Raw genomic sequence first — 10,487 nt, 5'->3', positions numbered from 1 at the left:
TTTTTTTAACAATATGTTGACCTGCAAAAGAAGTTTAGACACCTCTAATGAGATTGTATCTGCAGCTGTGCTGTAGGAGAAAATATAAGTCATTCATCCTTCTAAAAGCATTACTGTTTGCTGGGGAAATGACTAGACAAGCTGAACTGGCACATGCTGCTCTCTCAGCACAGATCTTCCCCGGTACTGAGAAACAATCACTGGGACTTCTTATGTTATCAGTAATAAAGGCCATTGCCCAAGAGAAGAATCAAAACTTCAAGAAAGGCACTCTGCTCTTCAATAGCATGCCTGAAGCTTGTGAAATGACTCCGTTCTTGGCACAGGACAGGGCAGCATTCTCCAATCACAGCTGCCAATATGAAATGATTCCTAGAAGGTGTAAATCTAGTGAGAGCCAATGGCATTTTAATAAAGGTATTAGAGGATGTTTGTGCCGAGATCCCACAGAGACAATGTTAAATAGAAGCATAACTGAAACAGATTTGATGGGAATCAACACCTTCTGCTGTGAAAACTACACCATTTGATTCCTCAGTCACTTAGATGAGATTTAAGCCAGTCAAAAACACAAAAGGAGGGAGGTATTTTCACATGAATTTCATAATTTCATATTTTATGGCCTTTTGGGGGTCAGTTAAAAAATGAAATATTTTTCCACCAGTTCTAATGAGTATACACCCCCACCCCAACCCGTACACACAATTGGGTTTTTAAATTCAAGAGAGCCTTTGGGACACGCTCTGGAGCTAGCAGTGTCTCCAGTTCAAAGAGCTGGTCAGAAAAATAGAATTTCCACCTGAACGAAGTTCAGAGATCAATGTTTGTTTTCACCCAAAATTGGGACAAGCAGTAAAAAAATTCCCAAACAAGTGGTAAAAATGTTCAGTTCAGAAACTTCCAAACGAAACATGCTGGAATTTCCCAAACAAAATATTGACATTTTGAAATGAACATTTGCATTTCTAAGCATCAGTTTGAAACTACGTTTTGTTTTCAAGCTGCCTTTTCAAAACAAAAATATTACATTTGATTTTCCTGACAGAAAATGGAAGATTTTCACTGGAATTTTGACATTTTCCTGCAGGATTCTGGTTTCGGTGAAGCCACATTTTAGACAGAAAAAGATTTGTCAAAATTTTTTGACCAACTCTAGTTCTAAAAGCAGTGCAATTCAGTGAAGGGGAACAAGTATGTGAACTGCCTTGAGTCCTAGCACATTGTCCACAAAACTTTTAGAGAGAAGCAAAACACCTGCTTCGGGTGAGAAAAGACAAGTATGAGAGAACATTTTGCCACTTGGGGGTTGTTCACCAAAAAAAGAATGGAGAAAGACATGTTGGAGTTCAGGAATGTGGGATTAATTTTTATTAAACTATAGGAGTAAACCTAACTCCATGCAGCAGACCTTCCACCACCATCTAAGCATACAGTGGAGTTAAATAATGATTTGGGTTTAAGTTGCACAATTTACAACTTTCCATCTGCCTGTGGTTTCTGCTGGGAATGTTTCGGTACTAGTTTGTACCATGATGAGAAGCACCTTTAGAATGGCAGCCCAACATGAGAGAACTCCAATTACTTAATGGAGACTTTGAAACATCCGGTATTTCTAAACTGCTGTGCAGTTTAAAGGTGTTCACTAATGTATTTATGGTTCTTTGGCAAATGTTATATGAAGATGAGTCGCTCCTCAGGGCCTTGGAGAGGCACAATATTTCTCTAGCAATGATTTAAGAGGATAATATTTATTTAGCGTGTGCATAGTCGTCTAGACAAGCGATGGCATCCTCAGTGGTGAGATGCAGTTCTTCTGGGCCACCACTGAACCTAGTCAGCAGACATTCATCGACAATGTGCGTCATTGTCTGTGTTGTGCTGCAGCTGCACAAAGGGCTGTCATGAAGGCCCCAGCGATACTGGTTGGTTGCACAGAGACCATGACCAGTCCAGAACTTGTTCAACAGGGACCATTGGCGACGGGGCAGGTCAAAACCAGGTGGGCAGATTGTGGGGTCGGCGACGAGGGACTGGTTGGGGATTATAACAGATTCCATTCCTCTCGCCAGAGTGTTTCCGCCCTAACATTCTGGTGTGGCAGTTGAGACCATAATGGGCAATGTGACGGCAAACATGCAACTAGTGGTTTTAAAAGGTCATTGTGCAGCAACAGGCTTGCGTTGGCGCGTACTTTCTCTAGTAACTTGCCAGTGGCAACCTCTCGTCTGATATGAGGAGAAATATTGCTCAGAACTGGAAGCCATGGGACTGGAGTCGGACGCAGGGTGCCAGAGATGATACGCATGGCGGCATGTAACTGCGGCCTCGTCGCACCACCTGCCAGTACCTGACAGCAGTCAGGGAAGCTAATGATCTAATCAGCAAGCCGAATTCCACGAGCACCAGCTCAATCAATCCCGGCACTGTCATCACCGACAACCCCAATGTGCAGTCCAATGACTTCTATGTCATTGGTCCAGCTCTATGCATGTTACAACTCAACGTGGAGGGTTTGTCGGCTGCCAAGCATGATTTACTTGGCGTTCTTGCAGGATAATAATATTAAAAATATATCATTACAATTAAAAAAAAATAGCTAAAGAGCTGTTGCAGTTTCTCTGTGCCTTTGGCCTGCTCTTACGTTATCGACGTGATATTGCTATTTTCTGGGACAAGGAAGAACTTGTTTCATTTCTTCTATTACCCTCATCTGGACTCTTCTGACTGCATTTCCATGAATCAGACTGGAAGAAGTGGCAGTAGTTTACTCAAGCTCCTCCTTGAGTCCCAGACAAGGTATAGGTATCTGCTAAAGTTACCAGCAGTGAGTTAGCAAGTTGACAATTGTTAGGCTTCAGTTAACAGCAGAGTGGAATTTCTCAGAGCTATTGTCTGTCTGCAGTGTCAGGAAGACAGCAACAATCAGCTTCCACATTCAAGTAGTTTTCTTTGCAGAGGGATAGAACTTTAGTTTGCAGAAATGAACATTTAAATTCTACAGAAACAGATGGGCCAGAAGAAAAGTGCTAGTAAGGCATATTGCATCATGTGACCTCTGTTCCCCTTCTGCCATTGGACAGCCATCTCTTTTCACCCTTCTTCTACTCCACACACACACACACACACACACACACCCACCCACCCACCCACCCACCCCACCCTTCCTTGGGATCTTACCCTCCCACCTGGTGCTCCTCAGACTTAGAGCCAGAGCTCTGGCTTCCTCTCTCCCTTCCTTCAAGCCACTTGAGTGACTCTGGCTTTCTCTCAGCTAGAGTGGGACACTACAGTTTCAAGCAACCTAATCAGTTGCCCTGGCTATCCAGTTGTGAGATGTACACCGAAGCAGGCCTGGGTGGAATAGGGAAGCTATAAAATGTCTCATGCCATAAAGGTGGTAGTGTGACCAGAAAAGACCACGTGAAGGAGATGACCCCAGTTTCTCCCTGTTACAGAAGATTTGTCTCCAGGTAATAAGTGTGACCTTTAATATTGACTGTCAGACGTCCAAAACCTGGAACCTAAAGTCAGTGGCCTGATTTTCAGATGCACTCAGCATCCAACTGCTCCTACTGATGTCACCAGGAGCTGCTGAGTGGTCAGCATGTTTGAAGAAATAAGGCCACTGAGGTGCCAAGATATGAAATTAAGAGTCTAATTGTAGGCTCCTCGCTTTGAAAATCTCAGCTCCCGATGCTAAGTTAGAAAAAAACAAAGCCATTGCTTTGAGCACAAGTTGTGATGTTGCTAAATTAAAACCAGTTCTATTCTCCGTCAATGCCTTCTGGACCACTTGGTGTTTGCCAAGAGAGATCAGTCCCCTCTGTATGTGTTTGTCTTTAACTGGACAGTGTTGGTCAGGATAATAGTGCCACTTCTGCAGGGGGAGGGGGAGACCTGGTGGTTTCAAGAGCTAGAAGGTTGGGATTCATCCTGATATCTTCATGGGAACCTGCAATGGAAATGATTTGCCACATGTGAATCTTTAGAGACCCATCTTAAATTTCACCATTACGGCAGTAAGTGGAAAGAGCAGAGATGCTCTAAGTCACATCCTATCCTCACAAACACTGTCTTGGAATTGACAGGGATTTGCCAGATTTATCTCAGGGCTGGAGAAAAAAATAGAAATGCTGGTTTCCCAGGACTCCATGGCAATGAGCAACGAATCTGACACAGTGATCATTTAAACAGTAACACAGATTGCACCTGTCTGTAGGACAGGAAGAACCATTCCCTCCCCCAGCACCCAGTGGTTTAGTTTCCTGTTTAGAACAGTTGCCATTCTATATAGTTTTCTTCCATAGTGGCAGCTGCTCCTCATTCAAGAAGCTTGCAACTCAAGAAACCCAAAGAAGCAGCTTGTACTGGGTCTGACATTGAACCACAAGCACCTTCTCATTCGTGAAAAAAAGTCTTTTCATGGCACACTCAGCCAATTCAGCAATTGTGGAAGCAACTTGTATTGAATGGTGAATTCCCTTAAGTGGGCAGCTCAGTCAATGCTTCTCACTTTCTGGGAAGCATCCTGCTCTGCCCCCTTGTTAGGATAAAGATCTGAAGTCTCCTACCCCATTAAGTAGCCACTGCTTTGCTATGTAAAGCGAACGGTGGTATAATCTAGGGTTGAAATCAAGGAAGGAAATCATGTCGGGCCTCTTCAGCAAACAACCAAGATCTGTTTCACAAGCAATGCATCGAGGCAGTTGTAATACTGTATGCCGCACCGATACTGTTTTTATGGTTGGGGAGGCAGAATTAACAGTGTTCAAGTTTTCCTTCTCAGCACCATACCTTGTGTCTGGGGCCCTTACTTAAAGCAATAGATTTAAATGCAAGACTTACCAGTGTCTAGATGGAAGACCAGCTGCTGTTCTCAGCCAGCACAGGAGGAATTTCCAAGCTTAGGTATGAATGACCACAGAGAGGAGTTAGGTTAGGATTTAGTGGGCAAATGGAGAAGTTGCATACACTAAAGTCTTGCACATTTAGCTCTGAATACCCCCCAGAAGAGATCAGTTTGGTGAAAGGCACTCCTAGTGCAGGGATGCAGCTAGGTAATGCTGGAATATTAAAAGCAAACTGCCTAGCAACATGCAACGGACCCCCCAAAAAGATCACTTCACACAATCACATTCCATACATAGAAAATAATTCAAATGGAGTGTGAGAAGGGCAAGTGGAGCTTACGGAAAGTTTTTATTTGAAAACACTAAGTTTGCTAATGCCCCTCCATGCTCACTTGCAGTGGCTCCCATTATTCCAGTACCGGACCACTCCCTGCCTTGTCCCCCATTTCTGCCAATACATCTCATTTCTGAACTATTGCGCCTTATATTATTCCAGTTCTCAGTCTCGCCACAGCAGAGAGGGCCAATCATGCTGCAATGTGTGGTGCTCTCATTCAATGCATCCATGCATACTACAGACTAGGATAAGTCTAAGATTTAACTCACCTGGGACTTAAATAGGGTGGGCATCTGTGTGTCCTGAGGCAAGAGGCAAGTACAGTAACTCCAGTCACACTATCTTTTTATACACATATTTCAACTCTAGTGTTCAGAAAAAAATCTGAAATCTGCCCCTTCCTCAGAAAAGTAACATCTGGCATGAGAGTATGGGGGAAATGTGTGTTGAAGCCAAAGAAGCCTCCATGAAAACATGGTCAATTCTTACGGCTTTATTATACGTTTTGTGATGATAGTTTTTTTTTTTTTTTAAAAAAGCCCCAGCTCCTGGAGCCATTTGATTACATGAGATTCTCAGCTTTTATCGATTCCCTCCTGCCACCACAATGTTTCTAGCACTTACGGTTGTGGAGAAAAACTTGAAAACATGAACACTAAGGGCTCAAAAACTAGAAGGCAAATATGTCAATTTAAAAATATCTTATGATTTTTAAGCAAGTCATGATTTTTGAATGCCTAGGGTTGGCAGCAGTGTTCTGGATAATATGATTTAAATGGTACTGCTAGGACTGCATTTGTAGTGGCAGATACTTGCACATTTGTCAAGCTATTCTCTGGAGAGCAGAGCCTGGCTCTAATTACTATGCCCATCCTCCCCACCACCATCCACATAGGTGTTTTAAATTTAAAGACTATTCAGCTTTATAGCATTATTACCCTCTACAGTTCCATGAAAAAGGTTGTTAAATAGGTAACCAAATCTGCTGCGTTCAGAACCTTCGACTTCCCAGATGTGGTGCTGACCCTTGCTAGCAAGACACCTGTAGTTCTGAAGGTGTATTTGTTTCAGTCCCTGTCCAAAATTTATTTTGGGTAGAGACAGGCCTCACTATACCTAATTTGTCTGTTGGTCAAGGATCATTAGGCTACCAGTAGGTCATGAACTTCTCCTGGCCTGACTACTAGAAAGATATGCAAACAGTATAATAAATTAGCCACTGAGAACATATTAAACAGCAACAAAGCATGCACAGATACGGACATAAGGCCAGAACATAGAGATGAAAATGTAAACTGATCTTTCAATAAAAGGACTGGTACTGAGTTTGATGCAAAAAAGAAAACCATGTTGGTAACCAGAGCCTCATGAGAGCCTAATAAAGCTTCATCACTTTTCTGATGCAATACACTTGAACAGTGTAAAAACACCCTGGGCTTATCTCCCAGTGAAGGAATCAGCCATGGACAGCAGATGAGACAACTAGACAGCAAACATATTAAGCCCATCTGATGTATTGTCTAGATTTGAGAAAGGTTACAAGTAAATACCAAGTATCAGAGGGGTAGCCCTGTTAGTCTGAATCTGTAAAAAGTAACAGAGGGTCTTGTGGCACCTTTAAGACTAACAGAAGTATTGGGAGCATAAGCTTTCGTGGGTAAGAACCTCACTTCTTCAGCTGGCTGCAACAACATCTTTGTACTATAGTACCCAAAGTTACTAGCTAGGGAGTTGTTTTTGTGAGCAGGGAGGTGAAGCCCCAGGAAGAGAAGAATGCAGCTAGCGTGAAACTTCTGCATGGTAAGTTGACTTTCATAGGGCTAGCACATCCCATTGTAAACAGCTAGAGCCTACACAATGCTCGGCATGAGAATTTGATATGCAGGTTTTTGTTTTAAATGTTCCAAACTCTGGCAGTGGGACTGAATCCAAATACATGGAAGTGGTTAAGCTTCATGAGTTGCTACCTTAAATAGCAGCAACTAATTGCACTAGCCTTTAAGAGGGTTATTTATAGGGATTTGTAGTCCTTTAATAGTTTTGCTAATGATAGAGGTTTTTTGCTTAGAATTACCCCAATCCTCACCATGATCTCAATAGGGAAATTAAAGCCAACCTAGTTTGTTGTTTTCTTCACCTAGAATTCGTGTGTCTGGCATGCTTATGAAGGAATTGCTTGCTGGGGAGCAGCAGGGGGCGCTCACACATTGATTTCAGTTCACAACACCAACTTTAATTTTCAGTTTTTGTTAAATAAAACCTTTAATCCAGAGGCCATTAAACACCCTGATAGGTTTCAGGCAAGTTATTTTTTTTTTGCATGAACAGGTTGAAAAGCATTCTTCTGAGCACCCCGGGCACAAAATTTATTTTCAATTACGACTGTCTACAACCAGTAACCTCAGTTCAGTTAACAAGCCTTAGTAAATAAATGCTCCTAGGAAAAGCAGTCACTCTGAAAACTGCACTGAAGGGCAATGTGGTATGAGAAGAGAGGAAGTAGCTTTTCTAAAGTCACCATCACTAAAAAGCTTGCCAAGTTTGCAGCTGGTTTGTGGACTATGGGGCTATTAGAATGGAAAGTCTCCTGCAGAGGACATGAAGTTAGGGCTTGAATCATGGATTGAAAGCATCATTCCCTAATCTCGTCCCCCACCCATCAAAAAGTTTGCTTATTTTAAATACCGTGACTACAAAGGTTGGGCTCCCTGGCAGACCTCTTAGGGTACATCTGCACAGCCCACGGCAGAGAATCCGAGCCTGTTGACCTGGGCTCGGAGACTCATTGCTGCTCGTTGTGTAGATGCACCATTAGAGGTCTCATGTATGTAAACAGCTCTTGCGCACCTGCACCCAAGGGGAGGGGTGTTGAGTCTTTAAACAAAGACATCCCTTTGCCAAATGTTCACTAGGCATTGGGAGGTACAGGGATTGAAAAACCAAGTTTTAAGCAGTAACTAGAACTCCCTCCCCCGCTCCCCACATTGCTCAGCTTTCAGTGCCATCATGCTATTATGTTACCACTGTGCTATTTGTCCCCAGTCCCAGGGAAGACAAGATTTGAATTTCTCAAGTAAAAATAAGCAAAACAAAGAAGCAAATAAGGTATGAACCAATACCTTCCTCTCTGTAGATTGCCTCTAAATAGAAATATATACACTTACCATGATGTCACAATCCCTTTGTTTTTCCATAGCTTTACACCTATATGTATACACAGTCCTCCATTCCAATGCAAGAGGCTCAAAGTATGTTTTGGGTCTCCGTTAAATACTTTTATTGTAATGAGTAGTTTCAGTTTAAGATGAATGGGAAGAAGCTAGTAGGATTTGCTGGTACTCCATAAAACCCCATGCAGAGTTAAAAACCAAGAAAAAGGAATACAAAGTCATCATCAAGTTTTCTGTTTTATTTAAGATTTTAGTTTTAATTCTGAAGAAAGAGGTACATTTCCTTGTTTTTAGTTTTAGCGTCAGGTTATAACCATGTTTATTTATCTGTTTCTTTTTTTCCTGTCTTTTCAATACTGCACAAACGTCCAGAAACTACAGGGTTAAGTAAAAGCTGCAGGCAGAGGAGGTCAAAGGTTGCGCTCCTGATGGTGATCATGTGGCCCCAATGCAGTGCTATCCCAGAGTGCCCTAGTCAGGTGAATTTAAAAAAAAAAGAGAGAGACTGACAGAGGAGACAGAAAGACTGAAGTAAATATCACTCGTGTTTCAGCTGCTTATATTATGTTATATGCTAGGTATTAAATCTGTGAATACTTTTAAAACATTAAAGTTTACTTTAAATCTAAAGCCAAAATTTTTTAAAAAAACGTTTCCCCCTCTTTAAACCACTCTTTAGCAACATGCCAGTTACTTCTACAAGTTTTGTCCTTTGACCCACTTCGTCAAACTTCTTACTGACTTACACAAAGTACCCCCTTCCAAAAAAAAAAATACATAGCAATTTCCCTGTGTAGTGACACCTGAATGCAAAATAACTGCGAGGCCACTGCTTTCCTCCACATGTTCAGTAATTTTGTTTAAATTAAAAATAAAATGTTCATGTTTCTGTAATTGATTCTACATTTTAGCATTACATTTCTCCCCTACTGTAGATTGACTTTTTCCGCTAGGCAGAAATGCTCATTATGTGCAAAAGACATAGGACAGATATATTCTCTTTTTAAGCATTGAGACAGCACTTTGATTTCTCTCTCTCTCTTTTTTCTTACAGTGTTTAAGGAAATATTTTTAAACAGTGTATTTCAAACACTGGATCAGCAGAAACTTTACAACAAAAAAAATACGGTCATGACCCTGTGATCGCATTGCATTTGGGGGTGGAGGGGAAGATTTGATCAGGAACTAGATTCTTCAGAAAGAAAGATATGAGAAGGGAATGGTGGGTGGGTGTGGGGAGGAATCAGGGTGGGGCAATTCCTGCATTTCTCATGTTTTTTCCTCCTCCTTTCCTAATGACGATCCAGCGCTGAGCTCTGTAGTAGATCTGTGGGGGTTTTACTGGGGGGTCTGAAGGCTGTCTGAAAGCCTGGGGGAGGGGAATGGAAACTGGTGGGGTTTGAAGGGGGAGAGTAGGGGTTCCAACTGGCTCTGTGCAGAGGGATCTGTGTGCTGAAGGGGTTATTGTGGTGGGTCTGTGACGGGGCTGCACTGGGGCCGTCCATCTCTGTGAGGGCTTGAAGAGATTTTAGCCAATGTGGTGGATTGTCGTCTTGAAGGGAGTCTAAACTGTTTCCTGTGGAGGCTGGGATCCCTGTGAAGAGAAGAAAGAAGTGGGAGAAAAACTGGTGAGTCATGACAGAAACATGTTCAGTGTGAAGGAGGTCAATTTAACCTAATAGATGGCAGTGGTGAGAAAACAATTAGTTTGTACAGAAAACATGTTTATACAGTTTCTCTCTCACCCTTCCCACAAAGATGAACATTTAAATCCAAATAGGAGAGTTTCCCTCCTAGAAATACTTTTTTGTCATAAGTCCATATTCTTACATCAAGCATTTGCCAAGCCCCCCTAATCACAAGGCCCAGGTCCCTGTCCATTACCTACCCAAACCCACTTCTACCACTACTGCATGCTTTTCTTCCTGCTCTCCCTTCTTGAATCATGCTTCAGCCTATCTAACAGAGATACACAACCAGACAGCCTTATAAAAGAGAGCTTTATAAACAAGTGGAGTACGTTCATTTTTAAATTAGAAAGTCCAGGCACTGAAGGCATTAACAGAAGACCAGCAGTGCACATACCGGACATGCCATCCAGCAGAAGGGATGCCAACATGAGCCTAGTTA

At 42.3% G+C, this 10,487-nt stretch overlaps 1 protein-coding gene across 8 annotated transcripts in view; it reads right to left on the bottom strand.

The window, feature by feature from the left end:
• The window catches only part of CNOT4 (CCR4-NOT transcription complex subunit 4), a 140,683-nt gene that overhangs the window by 897 nt on the left and 129,299 nt on the right, over positions 1 to 10,487 (bottom strand). For 7 of the 8 annotated variants that reach the window (XM_024208165.3, XM_024208170.3, XM_024208168.3 and 4 more), the window contains one exon: positions 8,582 to 9,951. The exons of the other annotated variant lie outside the window; for it this stretch is intronic. In XM_024208165.3, the coding sequence (XP_024063933.1) occupies positions 9,650 to 9,951 (302 nt within the window). In that variant the 3' untranslated portion in view covers positions 8,582 to 9,649. Of the gene's footprint in view, positions 1 to 8,581; positions 9,952 to 10,487 lie in introns of those variants that run through there. 8 annotated transcript variants of the gene reach the window in all.

Source organism: Terrapene carolina, unplaced genomic scaffold, assembly GCF_002925995.2.
Source record: "Terrapene carolina triunguis isolate 2854851 unplaced genomic scaffold, T_m_triunguis-2.0 Scaffold68, whole genome shotgun sequence".
In the NCBI taxonomy this organism is placed as follows: Eukaryota; Metazoa; Chordata; order Testudines; family Emydidae; genus Terrapene; species Terrapene triunguis.
The sequence above is the reverse complement of the archived record's forward strand: the minus strand, read 5'-3'. Positions and strand labels throughout refer to the sequence as shown.